At 42.7% G+C, this 22,826-nt stretch overlaps 1 protein-coding gene across 1 annotated transcript in view; it reads left to right on the top strand.

Moving 5' to 3' along the window:
- The window catches only part of LOC124798998 (cytochrome P450 4V2-like), a 101,927-nt gene that overhangs the window by 75,961 nt on the left and 3,140 nt on the right, over positions 1 to 22,826 (top strand). Inside the window, exons 4-6 of the mRNA XM_047262534.1 lie at positions 482 to 672; positions 11,582 to 11,732; positions 19,566 to 19,795. Coding sequence (XP_047118490.1) covers positions 482 to 672; positions 11,582 to 11,732; positions 19,566 to 19,795 — 572 coding nt within the window. The remainder of the gene's footprint in view (positions 1 to 481; positions 673 to 11,581; positions 11,733 to 19,565; positions 19,796 to 22,826) is intronic.

Genomic DNA, 22,826 nt, shown 5'->3' with positions numbered 1-22,826 from the left:
TATATTTTTGTAAACTCTTTTTATTTCATTACGCTGTTACAACAGATTATAAAGATCCTTCATCTGTCTAATTTACCGCGTGGAGTGGCCGCGTGGTTTAGGGCGCCGTGTCATGGATTGCACGACCCCTCCCACCGGAGATTCGAGTCCTCCCTCGGACATGAGTGTGTGTGCTGTTCTTAGGATAAGTTAGTTTAAGTAGTGTGTAAGTCCAGGGACCGATGACCTCAGCAGTTTGGTCCCTTAGGAATTTACACATCCTCTGTTTAATAATCAGTGCTCTTATTTATCTTATAACGAAGTGTAAAGTTCATAAGCATTTACACGTTTGGACAGTATGAGTAAGAACATTTTCCTCGATGAAATGAGTTTGTTCAACTAATCTCTTATGAAATAATTGAAACATGGAGGAACAAATTACCGTATTTAGAAACACTTTAAAGTTTCGTCTTTGGACTAGATTGTGCGTTTAATTTTGCAGGTGTTGCAGCCGGCGCTGCTGTTCAACCCACTATTCAAGCTGTCCAAACTGGGCAGAGAGCAGGCCAAGGTGCTCAAGACTGTGCATCTCTTCATAGACGACGCTATTAAATCCGCTGCTGAAAAAATGCTGCAACGGCGAATATGCCAAAAGGAAGCTGACAATATGTCTGGCATCAAGGATAAGGATAGGTTTGTACTCCACATAAACAATTATCGTGTCACCTTGATTGTGGTATATGTAAAGTACCAAAACACATTGTTAGGCTTCACATCAATCTTAAATATAATTGCATAGTCATTCGTGGATTAGGATACTATTTACCAAATTCTGTATCGTATTGAAAGCAAATAATTCGACAGAAACAACAGCGTATATGCTACTAATAAAAATACCATTGAGGGAGTATAGTGAAATAAACAGTGGCAAAAAGGGCAGGTACTTGGTGTTGAGGCAGTTTCAATATACAGGGTGAGTCAGGAGTAAGGGTACATGCTTTGAGGGGTGATAGTATTAATGATTGTGAACAAAAATCCTCATATGGACGTATGCCCTATTCTGAATGATTTCCGGGATAGAACACATTTAATATCACTTTTGTACGATTTTCTTGAATAACTCGAAAACCGCACCCTCCAGTGAAAACATGTCGCAGCACATAATTAAAATATATTAAATTTCCTACAAAAAAGGTCCCATTCATTTATTTCTCTAGAACTAATGGTTTTTGCGAAGAGAGCGCGAGAATGTTGAAAAACTCGCTCGACGCACGTTAGATAGTTTTAGTAGGTCAATTTGAGGTAATATCCCGACATGATAGACCACAAGTGACCGGTATCAAACGGTTCTTCTCAGCTTACTATGTCAATGTGCTACCCCAAATTGGCCTACAAAACTACGTAAATTACAGCGCATGCGCGTCGAGCGTGGTTTTCAACATTCTCGCGCTCTCTTCGCACAAACCATTAGTTGTAGAGAAAAAAATGAGTAGGACGTATTTTGTAGGAAATTTAATATAGTTTAATTTTGTACTGCGACACGTTTTCGCTAGAGGGTGCTCTTATGAAACAGTTTGATGATAGACTTCAAAAACAGGATCAGAGTCTGGATGAAGTGGCAGAGGAACTGAAGAAAGAGATCCGGAAGCTGGAAGAGGGTTACAAAAAGTAGATGTAAGGGGTTGAGTTACTTATTAAGCAGCAACGGCCAAAATACGGCCGAAGCTGTAAAGAGGCAACAAAACACACAAATGCTGAAGGTGAATTGCTACGATCTTCAGATGTCATGCTCCATCTTCCGTCAGTAGTGGGGAGGTGATGCTCTTTCGACTTGATGTGAGATCTTCTGTGGCCTCAGAGTATCAATCGTTGTCAACGGCTCCGATCGTCACTTGTTCGTCTGATATGATGGGAGACTGTTACAGTCCTATTGCCACTTCCTTGACTACTAGTTCCTTGCATACGCTCAACTTGCTATTGTTTCAACTGGAATTACTGGACTCTTCGAGCTATATGTCAGTCGCTGCAATCGGTACCAATAATTTTAAGTCCTGTCAAAGTCGCCATGTAAGTGAACATATCTGCTGTTTGTGTGACATTGTGCGGTTTGTGTGTGTGTGTGTGTGTGTGTGTGTGTGAGAGAGAGAGAGAGAGAGAGAGAGAGAGAGAGAGAGAGAGATGTTTAACCAATGTATGCCTGTTTAATTATTTAATCCGCACTCACCTCGCCCTGCTCGGACCACGTTGCTTCTTCCCTCGTAGTACTGCACCGCAAAGATGCTGAAACGTTTATGTAATGTTCAAATAAGTACGGATGGAAATGGGGGGGGGGGGGGGAGAGTGTGTGCTTCTCTAAAAAGTGATGTCACTCTAGTCTAGTAGAACTTTGATTATTATTAACATTTGTGCACTTCACTGGGCTCAATGCCAATGCTCACACTCTAGATATGTTATTCTTAAGGTCACATTCAAATCCATTCACTGCAATCCCACAAGGTGACGTTCATGGCAATGTAGTTAACACGATTACGACGTGGCGTGGCACGGGAGATGCGAAGGAACATCAAATAGTATTTCTCTCGTTTTGACTCAATTCACTAACTTCGCGAAGGGTTGCTGCCTTCGCCTGATATGCACGGACGATGGCACATTGATGAATATATTTTTGTTACAGTTTTACAACGTTTTTGCGACCCAAGATTTCATTGGTTCCTTCACGTTAGATAGCCACAGACACACCACTGACCATGTGGAGACAATCATAAACAAAATGGGAGAAACCAATGTGACATCAACAGCACCATCGCAATAGCGATAGCAGCAATGCTATTGGATATAAGATTGTATGTCGGTAATGAATTTTACGGATATAGCTATCTTGCACAATCATATTCCGTTAAAATCTTTTATTTCCTGTGTTATTCGAAACCAGCACGCCAATACCTTACATTGTCGAGATATTCAATAAAAATATTCCTCACATACACATTGATGAAGTTTTCAAGATACAATTATAATAAAGTCTCAAACAAATGGTACCACTTCAGAGGCGTTATTAAAAGGGGAAGTACAGTTATTTTCATTTGCAATTAGAGCTATAGTAAATGCTGATTAATTTCACTTCAAATGAAATTGGTTTGCGGCACGCTTGGAATGAAATGATCGTGTACGTGGTTAATGTTAACAGAGGAAATTATTTTATAAAATGTTAATATGAGTATGAATTAAAATGCAGTTCTACTATTTAATAATAAAACAACTAACGATAAAGCACCTATGGCGTTCGATCGTTGCGAACCCAAGTGATTCGCTCTCAATTTAAGCGGCCAAAAATATTATATAATGAAAACAGGAAAACTGACTTTAAAAAGTCTGAAATATATTGGCGCCATTTTTTATTGGCAAAAAGATTCAGTGAATACTCTTACATCCGTATCTAGCCGCTGCCAGAACAAGAAGACTAAAACAATGTAGTGACGCTTATTTTCACAGATAAAACAGCTAACAGAGGTTTACATAACATACTGTAGGGAGCTTACGGATATTAACTGTTCCAAGATTACCTTTATGTAAGTACAACCGAGAAAATGACTTTATTGCTGCACATTCAATGCAGTTACAATGCTTCGAGAAACATTTTTACTGGAGTAACATTAGGACTCGCTACGTAGCATTCCATTAACAGTAATATCACTTGATGTTACTTATTATTATTATTGTTATTATTAGTGCTAACATGTTTCTTCAGGACTGATTAATCAGGCCCAAGATTTCACCCATGTGGTTTTATCAAAATATATGCATTATTATTGTTAGTGCCAACATGTTTCTTCAGGACTGATTAATCAGGCCCAAGATTTCACCTATATGGTTTTATCAAAATATATGTTATACCACACTGGCGCAAAATTTTAATTACTGAATATTGTTCCCCTTTCTAATCTCACATGCAGGAGTTAAGCGATAAAAATGGCGGCGCAGTAATTTTCTGCCTCCCGGGCAAAGGAAAGTTATTTAAGTTACTAGATATAGACTGGAAAACTAAAGACTCTTTCTACAAAAATTACGTATGGAATAGACGGATCTTAAACTTACAGGTAGTGTTCATAAATTACCCAAGGGTAAATGCCGCTGCCTCGAGTGCGGAGGGACGTGGTTTGATTCCCGATACGTCCTCCGATCTCTTCTGATTTATGGATGTCTACTCAGCCTCGCAACGCTACTTAAGCAGCTGCCTGAATAAAGAAACAGCAGTATAATGAAGATTCACCTAACGGCAATAAGTGCTGGAGGGACTCGTAGGCAGCAGTCGACAAGTCCGAAGAGGGCTAAGCCATAACCAGTGATTGGTGTTTGTATTTATGTTTACAAAAATATATCACCCATACCATAACATCCCACATGCTTCGGTGCAACCTAGTACTCATACAATTACTTGATTCCAGAGGTACTGAACTCCACAAAAGGAAAGCTGATGTTTATGAGAGCACGTAGTACACTGAATTGAAGTGCGGTTAACTAAACGTTCGATAGTGACTGATGTTGAAAATAATCCACTAATCTCAATGGTAGCAATACTTCGTGATTTGCAGGCACGCCTTGAGGCTGCCCAAAATAGACCACTCCGAAAATTAGCCCTTTGTTCAATGGCAAATATCTCTAATTTGGAATTTCAGTACGAAGTTCTTCCAAACATATCAACAGCATCTCGGAGAGCGAGAAATGTTGTCTTCAGTTTTAATAACATCATTCGACTCAGAAAAAGATTAATAAGAAATTAAGTTACCATTGAGAAAGTCAGTTTGATAAGCGTTTGAAGTTTTCATAAAGATAAGTACTTGTTGCTTCATCAGGGAGTAAAAGTGAAGGAGGAAACAAGGTCTTGTGTTTATGGACGTTAAGTGTTTGAAGCTACACGTCAAATGTAGCTGCACTATTGATAATAATATATGAACTATACAGGACTAAAATGATTGCAATCGAAATGTATTCTTTAAGATATTTCATGAGGTTCTCGTTAAAGCTATTAACAGTTTCAAAAATTATTCGTCCCTCTATCTGAAATATCAGTTCAACTGAACATCTTGATTTTGTTTCTTTTCATTTCCGACGTAAAGGTTATTAAAATTCAAAATGTTCTGCAGCATTCCTTTATAGTACCGATTGTAGAAAAATATGTAGCTACGTGCCTCACATGAATAGACATCGTAGCTTAGAGCCTAAGCACGAACTTCCATAACGTAACACTCCCACACACATCCTTTGCTACTGACCAATATGCAAATATCAGTGTTACTTAGTAAGTACAGAGACTCCTTCTACGAAGCTAAATTATTTGGATCCCTTTCCATTAAATTGTTGCTACATGAGCAGTTGACATAATTCACTGATGGGCGGACGAAGAAGGGGGAATTGAAACACTGTCAGGTTAACTTGCTACTTCTGGGTGGTGACAAGAGACGTACCTGCTACACAGCACCAAAACTGGCTAAAAAGAGACGATATGTTGTTATTTGATGTTGGTTCATCTCTTATTGTGAGATACCTACACGTAATACCATTCTATAAAATTAAAGAACAATTCTATTAACATAAGTTTCATCTTCATCTCTTGAGGCAAAAAAATCTAATGAGATGACATTCTTGTGTGAAAACTAATCAATATTTCAAAATTTTTTTAACAGTCTGATTACAGGACATTTTGACAAAATCATTGTTTCTGTAACTTGACATGGTATCTCAACTGATAGCCATAGTTCCTATATTCTACGGCTGCTAAATACCATCGCGTTGATGTGCCAGTTACTCAGAGAAGTGGCATTATGCTATATCCTGATGTCTAACTTAAGAAAAAGTGGTCTGGTAGGCTAGTATGAACCGCTTAAGGCTGATTATGTGGTAGAACATACTGATTAGTCTGTTCCATATTTAGTTCTCTGACATGCTTATGGCTGACGAGCCTTGCCTAGCGTAAGTGAGCGTCAAATATTCGTAAAATGTCTCTGTAGTTTAGCGTTTCGTTGGAAAGTAAGCACACTGGCAAAACATTAGACACCCTTAGAGAGACATGACGCTAATATTGTATAACACGGGTTCTAGTCCGGCTAATGACTTCAATTTATCTAAGAGAAGACTTGCACATTTCTTCCTATCTGCTACTCAAGAGCATTCGAATGCACCCGTGGAGGATTAAAATACGAAGTGATATTGTCTGTACGCTGAACGTTATTCTTCACACGATTTTCCAAATATTGTAAGGCGCACGCTTCTGGCGGGGCAGTCGAGGTGCGAAAGAGTGCCTTATTGTTTGTCAACGAAGAGTGTATGAGTGCAGCTTTCTAAACACGGCTGTTCTGATGTTGGACGATGGGAGTGTCCGCAGCATACTCATGACGAATATGTAGAATAACAGTTACCAGGAGAAAACGGCAAATATAACCAGAGTTCCCAGAAACTTTACTCAATGGAAGAGGGTTCAAGATGAGCGAACGTGTGACTCAGCTTACCCGTAGATAGCCGACTGTTTCTGAGGAAAAGACGTTACAAATTTTCGAGGTACTTTATGCACCTTTTAGCGAGGAAGTAATTGAAGTTCAGTAGTGGCACAGTGCGTGACGTAGCAGCTTCAAATTTTTGTATTACAGGGTGGGGAAAATAAAAGTGGTCTTGAGAACAGAGTTCCAGGGTGCAAAGAAACATAGCAGAGGAAAGTAAGTACAGTACTAACCCGGGTACAGCACATGTTGAAACCGACCCTCATTCATCTGTTGGCACGTTTGGGTCCTGGTCAGCAAGTTGCTGAAGGCGAGTCGAAGCTGGACTGCTGGAATTAGTGTAGTGTAATCCGAAATATTCTGTTGTAATTCTTGGAGACTATGGGGGTTATGCAATACACCTTAGACTTGACGGTTCCCATACAAATAGTCGCACACTGACAGATCAGGTGACCTGGGTGGCCAGCTAGGGCCACGACCAGACTGACCTCTGCTAACAACTCTGTTAGGCGTGAAGATCCTGTAAATGTGCTTCATGATTTGGCCGGCTGTATGGATAGTTGCTCCCGCCTGTTGTAAGTAACCGTAGGTCTCTTCTTCCTCTGTTACTGCTGCCAAAAATGCACAAATGCTTCAAAATATTTGCAATCTAACGTCAAGGAAGATGGGACCAATAACACGGCGTACGGCCGCTGCACAACTTTTGATCATGCACTGGTGTTTCGTGGAAGTTATGCGGATTCTTCGCTACCAAGAATCTGTGAATCTGTTAGTTGATGTAACCACTCAGATGAAACCAGGCTTCATCAGGCATAAAGAAGAGATCCATATCAAAGTCATTCACTTTCATCTCAGTGAAGAGCCACTTACAAAACTATAGGTGCTGAGGAGCATCTGTGGTTTTAATGCATGAACAACAGACGTTCGGTAGGGATGGATGTGCGGGTATAATCTGTGTGGTGCGCCGGTCTCTTGCGACAGGCGTCGGCTTGATCTGGTGGGCCTGTGAAGGAATTTTGGTGAAGTATAGCCACATTTTCTGGTATGCGGGTATGTTTGGGAATGTTTTTCGACTTATTGCTGGCAGGTTTTCACGAATTTGCTCTCACATAACTTTCCACGAAGAATACCCGCGGTTCCACTGTGAGTACCATCGTCCCCTTTGCACTGCTCCACTCACAGTGATAGAGCCCGCACTACGCTCTAAACGGTGTGAATGACGTGGCTATCGTACACGTGGTGTGCGCAGGGGGGGGGGGGGGGATTCTATGCGTAAAATTACGTCCAAACCGTATGCAGTCGTCCGGGCCACTTTCATTTTCCCCGCCCTGCAGTTGTTAGCATCGTGGCCTTCCACTTTCTCCTCTGTGGTGTTAGAAAAGCGAATATTGCATTTATTTACTGTATTTTTTATTACAATATTTATTTATCTACCCATGTCCCTAAAAGGTTATTACACGGATGTTTCTTGTCATGTCCGTAGGAGATAGCTAAACGAATGTTTCCGTTGTATACTGAAATATTGTGGAAAATATTCTTCTACTAACTATACGTCTGGTGAATGATATAAAAAAATTACTTGAAATATTTGCGGTGAAATTCCCGTAGTGTATCACGATTCATAATCTACAGCAAGTGCCTGTTTTTGGGATAGTGATCTGTTATGAGTGTTTTGCTGACAATTAACTGCCATTACATGAAATATTCAGCAATGTTAAAGACGTTTCTTTGCCGAGTGAGATTCACACAAAGAAGTGTGACACACGCTTTCACGTCATGCTCGTACCGTTCTGAATTTGTGTTTCTAATGTTTCTATAATCGGTATCATCAAAGTGAACGCACCAAACGTTCCTCAAGGATAAACATAACATAAATATAAGAATTAAGAAGTGACGCAGGAATCAAATATAAGAAAATAAGAATTGAAAAACATTGTAACCATTGAACACACCATACACTCATATATATCGCAATAAATGTAAGACATTTATTGTCGCACCTAGTCGGAATTTGACTTACGAATATAATGCCCTTGAATCCCCGAACGTGACAAGCAGCATTCGTGCAGTAAACTTCAGCGGATGTGGATAGTAATGTAAACAAAATCAATAATCGGATTTCGAACACGAGACACAAAAGTGAAAGGCCACGATGCTAACAAATAGGCCAGCAGTTTAACTGAGCTTATCGCGAGCAAAGTGACCTCTAAGTTGTGACGGAAAACTTAACTGTCGTATCCTCAGACACCGTCGAGCATCTACAAATCAGCCACGATGCGTGTTCGCTTATTTTCGCTCTCCTTCCATTGAGCGAATTTTCTGGGAAATCAGGTTATGACACATGTGAAGTCCTTTTCGTTAGTCACCAAAAACGTCGAAACGAACACTTACTTTCTATTCACGGTAATCTAAATGGGTGGGGACAATTCCTCGTACGTACGGTACCTGCAAAACATCACAGAAGCATCTCTCGCTCCCCATTCCCCTCATCTTGCCCTCGCTCTCTCTCTCTCTCTCTCTCTCTCTCTCTCTCTCTCTCTCTCTCTCACACACACACACACAGAAACATACACTACCGCACTACCGATTAAATGCCGAATTTGACTTATGGTAGACCCGACGTCTTGCATCAGTTAAAAATGAAGCAAAAGTCGCGAGTCTTAGGACCAGATGACGAACCTACCGTCAGCTAAAACCCAGAACCCAGTTTCTTTGTGGTTCGCCCCTCGGAGACGTGCGGCTCCTTATTCCACCGTGAGCAATGGCCTTTTGCGAGTCGGCGCCAAATCTCCGTTGCATGCATTTTCTTTTGCAATGTTTTCTCGGAAACTGCTAGAGATGAATCAGCCTTCAGTGACGGCAATGGGTCCTATCGGGTTTGAAAACTATTGTCACCGACAAGGCGTGAAAAGTGCCTCGTGTCCCTGTCCATTAGGATACACTTACGACGTTAGTTCGAGTACCATATTATATGGATGCGAGTGGCAGGCCTACTTCATTGCCTCTGGTTATGCGCCAGTCACCGCGCCAAACTTCACGCGAGCAGCGTATGCGGTCCAAGGCCCGGCCTGTTATTCGGCTTTGCTCGGTCCTTCTCTGAACTACCCGGAACAGAGCAACTTTACAGTTAGCATTGACGTGCAGCATTTTGTGGTAGGCAACAATTTTTGAGTTCGGCATAATTGTGATGTCAGCGCTGTTTACACTTCGCTATTTGTTCTCGATATGAAGGACTTTCTTGGGTCCAGTGGCTGTTTGGACAAAAAGAGGCAGTCTAGCAATCTGTCGTCACAATCCCTTAAAATGAATGACACTGACAGAAGAGAGGGATGAGAATTCTCAGTTCGCCTAAGCGATGCGTACTGCTTATTTGCTACGAAATGATAATTACAGTTCCAAGCAGAGGGAATTTAAACTTTAAGATGAAAATGAAAGAACTCACAATTAGAATGATCGACAGGCTGTTTAAGATGAAAATGAAATAGCAAAAAACAAAAATGATCGACAGACTTAAATCATTATTCTGTGTGTCAAGAATCTAAATTTGCAAGAATGGAGCACTATAAGAAATTCGTGGTACGAACACTAAAATTTCTGAAGTCATACTCATTATTCCATTTTCAGTTGCAACAGTTTTCAGTGGAAATGAACGGAGGGTATGCCGACTTCACATATTACTGAAAAGTACATTGGTTAAGTCAAGGGGCATGTCTGGGACAATATTCCATTTAAATCTCGCTATTGTTGAATTTAGGAAAGTAAAAGGAGTGCGGGAATGACAAATTTTAGAATGTGAGAAGAATTGCAGACTTCGCATTTTAAGTGGACTTGACTGCGCACTGCCCACAGTAACACACTGCAAGGTAACTTCTTCCTGATTTGATAAGGATGCACTTAAAAAGAAAACTGCACTGCCGAAGGCACACATTCTCACAAATACAATGCAGTTCCGTAAGCTCATGCGTGTTAAAGAAAGGGCGAGCTTTGAAGAATTCATTATGGCGTTGCGATATTTACAATGATACTTTTACAGATGTTCTGAGGACACTTTCAATCTTACATCTGTGTTTCAGCTGTTTTCCTGACCGTCTGTAGTTTCAGTTGAAATCTCCCCTGCTCATTTGCGGATTTAAATGACTAATTTGCAGTGTAATTGAACTTTTCATTAAAAATCTTTTTACGTTAACACCGTACAGGATGTCGACATTGCTTTTCTCACGTAGATTTCCCAAGTGTCCATAATGAGACTGCAAAAATGCTGCAATATTTTGATTGAAACCATTATGTGAAAGACCTACGATTACAAAACTGAATAAATCACGATTACGTGGCAACGTGATTGCGAAACTCTGTGGAATTGTCTGCGTCTGTCTGCAGCATATAAAAGTAACGTCGTCAGCGCACCAAAATAATTGACACTGGAAACTTATTTTCTTATCTATGTTGTTGAGATATGTGAAATATAGAACTAAATCGTATTCAGTACGACTGTATCGCCATTTAAATGCGGCACGTGCTCTGCCTCCCCCTTTTCCCTTCTCGCGCTCAGACAGCGTGGCGTGGAGCTGGGGGAAAAGTGAAGTGAGGCTGAGCGTTTTGGCACAGGGGACTGGGCACGGCCAGCCAGCCGAAAACTTGCATACCCCTTCTCTAGATACTTTTGACAGTTCGTCTTGATGCAGAAACAAATGGGCAACTTCTTTCACGAAGGTGTGATCGCGGACACGTGTAGGATTAAAGCTGATTTCTGTAAAATTTCCCTGCCAATCTGTGTCAGGGCACTGATTACGAATAACCATGTGGTGCACATACACAACACTTCATTGTTGCGATTCATGTTGGCTGTGGACTGTCACACCTTTTTCTGATATCATTTCCACACCATCTACAGTCCTCCTAAACGATGAGTAAGTTATTGTTAGGTATAGCTTAACGTTTTGTCCTTCTAGTATATGTGTGTGTTTGGTGTGTGTGTGTGTGTGTGTGTGTGTGTGTGTGTGTGTGTGTGTGTGTGGATGGGTGGGGGTGTGTCTGTTATCATTTCCTGGAGAGTATATGTACTTGACTCGCCACAAGCTGTAGACGTGACTAGGGCCACGCTGCCACAGGCGAACGCAGTCGGTGCTGGAGACGCTCGTGGGGCTTACGGGGGACCGGCGGTTGCTGCGCGAGGAACTGGCCACACTGCTGCTGGCCGGCCAGGACACGACCGCCACGGCGCTCTGCTTCGCCCTCCAGTTGCTCGCACTGCATCCTCAGGTGAGCCTCCAGTACTGCGCCTTCTGCAGCAGCGTCACGCCGTTACTGGAAAACCGGCAGCTTAACGAAATCTACAGTACCACGAACTCTCAAACGTAACTGGTTGTTTAGTCGGTACGTGTGGGACAATTATGATAAGTGCAAACTTAATATACAAAACAGTTTTTTGTATGTGACTTCTTAAAGTTAAAGAAATGACTGGTCTCTACTCTGTCGGACATGTGCAACAGAACTTACACCATTCGCGATAAAGCATCTGGGACATATACACTGAAGAGTCAATGAAATTGCTACACCTGCCCAATATCGTGTAGGACCCCCGCGAACATGCAGAAGTGCCGCAGCACGACGTGGCGTGGACTCCACTAACGTCTGAAGTAGTGCTGCAGGGAACTGACACCATGAATCCTGCAGGGCTGTCCATACATCCGTAAGAGTCCGAGGGGTTGGAGATCTCTTCTAAACAGCACGTTGTAAAGCAACCAAGATTTGCTCTATGATGTTAATTTCTGGGGAGTCTGGTGGCCAGTGGAAGTGTCTAAACTGAGGAAAGTTTTCCTGGAGCCACTCTGTAGCAATTCTGAACGTGTGGTCTGCCGCATTATTCTACTAGAATTGCCCAAGTCCGTCGGAATGCACAATAGACATGATTGGATGCAGGTGATCAGACAGGATGGTTACGTATGTGTCACCTGTCAGAGTCGTATCTAGACGTATCAGGGGCCTCATGTAATTCCAACTGCACGCGCTTTACTCCATTTCAGAGCCTCTACCAGCCTGACCTTAACAGTCCCCGTAGACATGCAGGGTCCATGGGTTCATGCGGATGTCTCCACACCTGTACTCGTCCATCCGCTCGATACAATATGAAACGAGACTAGTCCAACAAGGCAGCATGTTTACACTCACCAACAGTTCAATGTCGGTGTAGCCGAGCCCAGGCGAGGCGTAAAGCATTGTGTCGTGCAGTCATCAAGGGTACACGAGTGGGCCTTCGGCTCCGAAAGCCCATATCGATGACGTTTCGTTGATTGTTTCGCACGCTGACACTTGTTGATGTTCCAGTACTGAAATGTGCAGCAATTTACAGAATGGTTGCACTTCTGTCACGTTGAACGAGCCCGCAGCTCGTGGTCGTGCGGTAGCGTTCTCGCTTCCCACGCCCGGGTTCCCGGGTTCGATTCCCGGCGGGGTCAGGGATTTTCTCTGCCTCGTGATGGCTGGGTGTTGTGTGATGTCCTTAGGTTAGTTAGGTTTAAGTAGTTCTAAGTTCTAGGGGACTGACGACCATTGATGTTAAGTCCCATAGTGCTCAGAGCCATTTGAACGTTCAACGATTCTCTTCAGTCATCGTTGGTCCCGATCTTGCAGGATATTTTTCTGACTGCAGCGAAATCGGAGATTTGATGTTTTACCGGATTCCTGACATTCCTGGTACACTCGTGAAATGATCGGACGGGGAAATCCCCACTTCATCGCTACCTCGGAGATGCTATGTACCATCGCTCGTACGCCGACTATAACACCACGTTCAAACTCACTTAAATCTTGATAACCTGCCACTGTAGAAGCGGCAGACACTTGTTGTCTTATGTAGGGGTTGCCTATCGCAGCGCCGTATTCTGCCGGTTTCCATACCTCTGCATTTGAATACGCATGCCTATTCCAGTTTCTTTGGCGCTTCAGTGTATATGAATAGCTGAGGTGAAAGGAATGGAAAAGAAATAGGATGTGAAATAGATTGCGACAGTACAACAGACCCCACCCTTATCTATAATTCTATGGATGCAACTGCTGTCTGATGGAAAAGTTTCAGTGCCGATGCACAAACAACGGTCCAACTTATACGTGAAAGAGAAATGTGCACGGTAGAGGGTTAATGGACTGGCGTTGTCGCGCTGTTTAGAGCAGGAAGTTGGGAATCTGGGTCTAACGGGCAACCTGTTTGGACGGCCGTGGCAATTAAGGCAACCCATATAGAGAAGCAGAGCATCCAGGTTCGAGTCCTTGTCCTGCATCAATTTCTAACTCCACCCGTTGCATTGCCACATTACGCTGTACGGCTCGAAGTCATTATTTCCTTCGTACATCCGCCCTTTTGCATTCCCATTCGATTTTTTCATCCAAATATTCAACTATTTAAAGTATCCGTCTGATGTGTCTTTCTTCCGAACGATGGCGTTGGAACATCCTCAGTACTAAGCAAGGAGATGGTAGCAGTACGATGCCTGGTCACAGAAACTTAACACTGAACCAGAAAGACCATTTCATTTTTGAAAATGTTACTCCTAATAGTTTCCTACGTAAAGGTTGCCGATCGTCAATGAATGCAAATAAATGTACAATACAATTTTATAATCAGAGAGTCAGCTTCAGATGTCATCCCCTCATGGGGTTCTGTTTAGACATAGATTAAATGAGGCAAATAATGAGCTAAAAGATAGAGGAAACATATCAATTGCCAAATGTTTCATAATAATAAATGCAACGTAAATAGACATTTAGTTACCGCATCAGAACAGGCAATACTTTGAAACATGCGGCCAACGATGGAAAATGTATAAACAAAATCTGAACAACAACGCTCAACTGGCTTCACCAACAAGTAGTAAAGTTAATTTTGAATACTAAAGCCAGCACAAGTAGTACTGATAAATTGCGAATAGGGCTCGAACCCGATGGACAGGAGAATCTGCATCATTGACAGACAGAAATCTTTAGCAATGTACATAACTTGATTTTAAATTGAGATTATTGAGGTACTTACCCGATAGACACAGGTATATGAATAATAAACAGTCAGAAACCCTTAGAAATGTGCATTGCATGATTTTAAATTGAAATTTTTGAGGTTAATGCCATAAACGAGCGTATAAATAAATGTGGACGAGAACGCCCACATAGCTTCAACTAAGGCAGGAATATTGAACTTGCATTTATGCCTAGTAAAAAATAGATTACTGAAGCAACTCATAATTCAGAAATTAAAAACACGGCTCGAAGCCCATAGACAAAAGTAACAATGATATAAAAAAATTTAGCAATGGTAGCCTGTAATACACAGAATGAAGAACCCTATAGCACAACGGGCAGCTCCGAATATGAGCTTGTACATTCTATACCTAAGGTGCTCAGCATACTAGTCCATACGGCTCAGCCATTCTACTTTGCCCGTGATTTCTACAGATAACAAACAACAAATGCAATACAAGGGCTGTCCTTTACCAAATCCGAGCGACGCGTTTCTCAGGAACGTAAACTGACAGATCAGCAGCACATTCTCGATCACAGTATTGTTCAGTCCTGGCAGTTGCTTGTAACGTCCATGTCCTACATCATTGCGGGCACTTGTCTTTGAATAGCCGTCGTCCAGATATCGGTGGTCAACCACGGAGTCCCAGCTTTATCCGGTGCACTGTGAAGTCAGCGCGACTGTGAAAGCCTGCCACGAGTGTGAAGGCAAAAGAGGCGGTTGCCTAGGTACGGCCAAACTGGATATATCACGCTTTCGATTGCATATCAAAAAAGCGCACTGATCCAAGTCGTACTTTACGAATTTTTTTTCTTTTTACATTGTATCGCCATTTTGTAATTCTTGTACAAGTTGAGAAGATATAATGAAATTCGTCAGGGCTTCTCATGCAGAGAGTGCAACTGTAGGAAAAAGTGAAAGTGCAACTGCGCCATATTTTGCACGAAGAATTAAGTCTGAGAAACATACGTGCGAGTGTTAGTTGGCTGTTAACGAAATTCAAGTATGATATTAAAAATTAGAGCAGTTATTATCTCGTTTTAAAAAGAATGGTCACATTCGTGTTTACATATGTTATTTTTCATGAAATACTTTGCAATGTATCGTACTCGGAGCTAACGAGCTATCAAATGATGAAAGCTGTCATCACCTTACACCCGGTCATTGTAATCAAACTATCTCTTTTTAACACATTATAACACGGGAACTGACTACCGAGCGAGTACCGATGTCAAGGACATGGGGAAGAGGTAAGGCAGAATCAGTTCAATTGAAAAACTTTTAATGTGCTGGTACGGTACATCATACAATTACATACCGGTCCCATACCTGCTACAAATGTGGCTCAACATGGCGCCCATCAGTGTCCAGAAGCGTCTGTAAACCCAGGATTGCATTCTAAGCAGCTGAACGAAGCTCGTCCCTAGGTATACTGTCTACCTCTCTTGATATTTTGTGCTTCAGATCAGCATTTATACGAATGTTCCCCTGATAAACACTGTCCTAGGACAGGTAGCCTTAAAATGGCTCAAATGACTCTGAACACTATGGGACTTAACATATGAGGTCATCAGTCCCCTAGAACTTAGAACTACTTAAACCTAACTAACCTAACGGTACACACACATCCATGTCCGAGGCAGGATTCGAGCCTGTGACCGTAGCGGTCGCACGGATCCAGACTGAAGCGCCTAGAACCGCTCGGTCACACCGGCCGGCTCAGGTAGCCACACAACCAGAAATCACAGGGAGTGAGATGAGGTGATCGTGCCCGCAGAGCATTTGGAAACGATCATCTGATAATTCAACCGTTTACAGATGCGTTTCGGAGAATCAGGTGAACCTCACGAGCGATGTGTGGTGGGGCCCGATCTTGCATGAAAATTGTGGAGTCCAGTGCGTCTGTCTCCGGCAGAGCGGGTATGACATGCGGGCGAAGCATATCGTAGTAACGCTGCACGTCTTTGGTGCTTGAGCGCCAACCTGTTCAAAAAATGAACGTATCCGTGAAGCCACATCATACGATAAAACGTTCACCACACAGAGGAACTTCATGCTCAGTGAGTGGAGACGAAGATCCCCACACTTGGCTATTCTGTGTGTTCACCTCACCCGATAGAGAAAAATGAGCTTCACCTGTTCGTAGGATGGTCCAGGGCCAGCCCTCATCTAATGCAATCCTTACAGTAAAGTGGAGAGGGAAGTCAGCAAGTCGTTGTGCATCCTGTGGAACAAACTGCTGTACGATATGGATCTTGTACGGATACCATTTGAAAATTGTTCGAAGCACCTTTCGGTCATGGACCACGGGATGTTCCTCTGTCGTGACCCTTCCTTAATCGTTTCAGCCTCTGATATTCCCGAAGTGCAGGTGCTCCATTACTGCTGTGTTGATAATAGAGCTTCACCAATAATGCTCTACTCATTTTGTCAAAGCTCATGTTGACACATCAGAAAGAGCACTGACACTGGTTAGGTGTATGAGACTATGAATCACGATGACTGATCACTGCACCTGGTGGTCAAGGCCAGAACAGGACGTTGACGCTGCGACACATGGAAAACATGCACCCCACACTCAAGATACTCGTACGGTAACTAGTTGCCGTATTGTAATGTGTTAAATAGGAATAGTTTAACTATAACCCCCCGGTACATTAAACATGTGAGTGGTTGTCAGATTAATAAACCTCGTGCATAAGATGTCAAATGGATAAAACTCTTCGCATTATAAACGTATGCCAAAACTACAATATGTAAAATATTTTAAATATCTTAGCGATGACAGACGTTTATAATTCGTTGAGTTTTACCCACCTGACATCTTGTGCACGAGCCGCTTGGGGTAGCCACCCGGTCAAGGGCGTCCTGCCACGGTTCGTGTGGCACACCCCATCGGAGGTTCAAGTCCTCCCTCGGGCATGAGTATGTCTTGTCCTTAGCCTAAGTTAGTTTAAGTCAGATTAAGTAACGTGTAAGCTTAGGGACCGATACCTCAGCTGTTTGGTGCCATAAAATCTTACCACAAATTTCCAAATATTTTTCTTGTGCATGATGTCCAGGTTAAAATGATCATGACTTACTACAAGAAAGTGTTAGACCTGACGATGACAGCTAAGACTATTGAAACTGGATGTCTTGAATAAAAATGGTATTGTGCAATCTTGGCTTTTCAACGGTTTGTAATAACGTGTTACTTATAAACAGCGTATAGTAATCTTTACAAGGCTTTTTGTTTGTATACATAATGTAAAATTGACAAGATACGATCGACTGCAATCTGTTAGAGTCCAAATATGTAACTTCGCGCAAAAAAATTAAATTTTATTACAAAGTAAAAGTTCTTGGGACGCTGCTCATCCGATCAAGTGAAATTATGTACAGCATTACAGAAGTTAAGACTTTAGTAACGAATTTCCTATATGTTTCACAACATAACAAACATTCATGGGTCGTCATTCACCCGACCTAGTGTGAAATATGTGTAACATTAGATGAAGTTAAAATTTTAAAAACTATGCTGGGAGATTGTTAATGCAGGCGAGGAAGATGTCCAAATGCGTAATGAAAGTGTCTCATCCCATCCATCTCAAATAGCTGTAAAAAATTGTTGCACTACTGCATGAGAATGGAAAAATATCAGAGTACTTAAAAGAAGAAAGACAATGGCGAATGTAGGGCGTGTTACACTTCATCTAAATGATTAGCCATATTTATCAGGTGCAAAACAGAAAGATCTGTTCACGATGTATCCATTCCTTCCTGAACATAAGATGGCGGTTTACTGTAAACTCTGCAACATCTGATCCCAAGAATGGAATAAAATAATAAACAGAAGTGAGCGTTGAGTTTATTTCATCAGTGTAACTTTGTTACACTCTTGTAAAGAATGTAAAAGGAAATGAGAAATGGTTTTGGTTGACTACAGTTCACCTAGTTAAGTTATTCCATTGCTCTAAAGACTATTATAATCTATTCAGGAATCAGGCGTTGTGGATGCAGCTCATCATTTGCAGAGGGAGAATGTGTAATGTGACACATCAAACAGATAGGGATTTACATTTCTTTTAAGTATTCTGTTTATAAAAAAAAAATGGTTCAAATGGCTCTGATCACTATGGGACTTAACATCTGTGTCATCAGTCCCTATTCTGTTTATCCATCAGAGTTTGCCATAAGATCATTTCATTTTAATTTTTATTTACAGAGAGGTTTCACAGTGTGAACCACCCTACGCTTACTTTTGTCTGAACTGGCTTACAGATTATTACGTTAGTATCTTCATACGTGGTACGTTGACTGCCATTAGTGAATCATAAGTCCAGATACATTCTAAACCGAAGTTCTCTGGCATAATACCCTTCACGTCACAAAAGTGTTGGATTAAACTTCAGTCATCGAACAGTACATTTGAAGGGGTTACTTCTTTTGTGTAGATGATTCCTGATTGAACAACCTGCACTGAGTTGCGGCACATCATACATGACAACTATAAACAACAGATTGTGTATTAAGTGCACGGATTCAACTTAAACGCACGGTGGTAAGAGCTGCTACCAGCTTAGTTAATAATTCACTGGCTGAATGTCTCGCAAGGTTATAAAACATGAACAGCTTTCAGTTTCTATTAACTAACCAGCCTCTTGTTTGTTGATACCGATTGAAAGTTGTTCACACGCTCTAACGTTGAAAGACATGCGGCAAGGGAATTACTAATTAAGTTGTTAGCAGTGTTTACCACCTTGTGTTTTAATTAAATCTGTGCACTCAGTACATAGCCTCTCAATTCATGCTCCTTACGAATGTTGTGCTGCAAAACGTAATTTTCTGTTTCTAACAGCTTTATTATACTCTTGATGTTTACCATTTACTGCGATTACTGGTTTCTGAAAAACAATCGTGCCACTTAACTGACGTCCATAAGAAAGTATGCGGAGGAGAAGCTTTGTACACCTGTTGAACAACTTGAGTTAGACCATTATCCTGTCGCAATGAATGGCGCCACCTGAGGGGGCCCAGCGAGAGTGACGCAATGGCGTGGCGCCGGGGCAGCTGTCGATCCCCTGGGTCACCTGCTGCAGGTGCAGGAGGCGGCGAGGCACGACGAGGCGCTGCAGGAGCGCGTCATCAAGGAGGCGCTGCGCCTCTTCCCGCCGGGCCCGCTGCTGTCGCGCGAGCTGGCCGCCGACGTGGCGCTGGCCGGGGAGCCGCCCACCGTCCTGCCCGCGGGCTGCACCGCCGTCGTCTTCGTCTTCTTCCTGCACCGCGACCCGCGCGTCTGGGACGACCCGCTCTCCTTCCGTCCGGACAGGTACCAGCTGCTCCTGCTGTAATTTATCTTTAAACTCTTACTGGCGTCACTTTCGTTGTACTTCAAGTTATACACGAATGACAAAATTTAACGTACTTCGCAGTTTCTTTGTATAATGTCACACAGGAGTTTTCTTTCTGTAACCATAAATTTAAACCAAGCTGAAGTTTCCAGAGCCTAAAAGTATGTACTCAAGAGCATCATGCAGAGACCTGTACAGGGAACTGTATTCCGTAACAGATTCTGTTTATGTATTTTTTATTAAGACTGCCGAATAATTAATAAGTGTTGTAAACTGACGTTTTGTATTAAGGATCTTGGCTACAATAGCGTAATAATAATCATACGCATCTCACAAGGAAACTGTGGCGTGCGATTAGGATTGCAGTATTTTATAAATCTTGGGCAGGACTACAACGAAACCAATTACTTATTATTAGTGTAACATGAGGTTTAATTTAATCGCAGTCTCTCCCGACTACAGATAGTTATCCAATTAAAGAAATCGCCAACTCGGAACGTGCACCAATTTTGTCTGTCAAACACTGTAAATGGCACTAAAATTTTTCACAAAAGTCATCTCACACAATTCAGCGAGCTATTACTCAAGGTGGCAACATGTTTCCTTAAACAATACCACACGCGCAACACTAATGTATTCTTTCCTGTAAAAAAAAAAAAAAAATCCTGAGAGTTCTTACGAAATAATCAGCGTTCATCTACACTCTTGGGAATTGAAATAAGAACACCGTGAATTCATTGTCCCAGGAAGGGGAAACTTTATTGACACATTCCTGGGGTCAGATACATCACACGATCACACTGACAGAACCACAGGCACATAGACACAGGCAACAGAGCATGCACAATGTCTGCATTAGTACAGTGTATATCCACCTTTCGCAGCAATGCAGGCTGCGATTCTCCCATGGAGACGATCGTAGAGATGCTGGATGTAGTCCTGTGGAACGGCTTGCCATGCCATTTCCACCTGGCGCCTCAGTTGGACCAGCGTTCGTGCTGGACGTGCAGACCGCGTGAGACGACGCTTCATCCAGTCCCAAACATGCTCAATGGTTGACAGATCCGGAGATCTTGCTGGCCAGGGTAGTTGACTTACACCTTCTAGAGCACGTTGGGTGGCACGGGATACATGCGGACGTGCGTTGTCCTGTTGGAACAGCAAGTTCCCTTGCCGGTCTAGGAATGGTAGAACGATGGGTTCGATGACGGTTTGGACGTACCGTGCACTATTCAGTGTCCCCTCGACGATCACCAGTGGTGTACGGCCAGTGTAGGAGATCGCTCCCCACACCATGATGCCGGGTGTTGGCCCTGTGTGCCTCGGTCGTATGCAGTCCTGAATGTGGCGCTCACCTGCACGGCGCCAAACACGCATACGACCATCATTGGCACCAAGGCAGAAGCGACTCTCATCGCTGAAGACGACACGTCTCCATTCGTCCCTCCATTCACGCCTGTCGCGACACCACTGGAGGCGGGCTGCACGATGTTGGGGCGTGAGCGGAAGACGGCCTAACGGTGTGCGGGACCGTAGCCCAGCTTCATGGAGACGGTTGCGAATGGTCCTCGCCGATACCCCAGGAGCAACAGTGTCCCTAATTTGCTGGGAAGTGGCGGTGCGGTCCCCTACGGCACTGCGTAGGATCCTACGGTCTTGGCGTGCATCCGTGCGTCGCTGCGGTCCGGTCCCAGGTCGACGGGCACGTGCACCTTTCGCCGACCACTGGCGACAACATCGATGTACTGTGGAAACCTGACCCCCACGTGTTGAGCAATTCGGCGGTACGTCCACCCGGCCTCCCGCATGCCCACTATACGCCCTCGCTCAAAGTCCGTCAACTGCACATACGGTTCACGTTCACGCTGTCGCGGCATGCTACCAGTGTTAAAGACTGCGATGGAGCTCCGGATGCCACGGCAAACTGGCTGACACTGACGGCGGCGGTGCACAAATGCTGCTCAGCTAGCGCCATTCGACGGCCAACACCGCGGTTCCTGGTGTGTCCGCTGTGCCGTGCGTGTGATCATTGCTAGTACAGCCCTCTCGCAGTGTCCGGAGCAAGTATGGTGGGTCTGACACACCGGTGTCAATGTGTTCTTTTTTCCATTTCCAGGAGTGTATTAGCAAAGAACAATTACATCATGTAAGATTCTGCTCGGACCATATTTAAAGATTATTCATAATCTAAGTCCAATTTATGATTTCTGTGAGGGTTCTGGGCCACGAATACACAAATATCATCGCGAAAACTGACCATCAAGAGTCACGTGTCCTTAGTAGTTTGATTTGAAACAGCCGCTGCAGTATTAGTATTTAACTAAGATGGTGGATAACATAAGACAATAACTTATCGAATTTGGTTCATGCGTTGTTTTACTCTCAACAAATAATATAAATTACATCTTTTCTTTACCTTAACTATATTCATTAACGTCTAAAAGTATTTCTCGGTGTTAATCACTTATTATTCAGCAGTTCACACGATTTTAATTTAAAATGACTCTATCCGTCACTTCTGTACGTAAGTCACTCCTTCCATCGAAATATTTATTTAGATTCTTGGAGTCTGTTTCACCTGACACGGATTGAAAACAACTGCATTCACTAATACTTGTTTCTATCAGTCCTCACGACATCAGAGTTTTGAAACTCTCCACCTTCCTCTTAAAATACAAGCGCTTACACCTTTTTCTGCTTTCTTATTTATAACTGTACATCTTAGTCCTTCCTCGAACCAGATATCAGATGGAATTTAAAAAATGCCACTGAATGGGCTAAAAAAGTACACTTTACACTGTCTCTTTACCAAAATTATCATTTAAAAATCGGAGAGTTTCAAATTTCCTATTGCACCGGTTACAATAGATTGAATGTTAATATCACATGTTTCTTAGTACTGTTTTCATTTATCATTGCATGTATGAGTACTTTTACCTAGGTACCACTTGATACAAACTGCTTCGCAATTTCACTTCACGTAGACTTCACTTTCACAGGCGAAAGGTA

The sequence above is a fragment of the Schistocerca piceifrons genome, chromosome 5 (genome assembly GCF_021461385.2).
Source record: "Schistocerca piceifrons isolate TAMUIC-IGC-003096 chromosome 5, iqSchPice1.1, whole genome shotgun sequence".
Taxonomy (NCBI): domain Eukaryota; kingdom Metazoa; phylum Arthropoda; class Insecta; order Orthoptera; family Acrididae; genus Schistocerca; species Schistocerca piceifrons.
The sequence above is the reverse complement of the archived record's forward strand: the minus strand, read 5'-3'. Positions and strand labels throughout refer to the sequence as shown.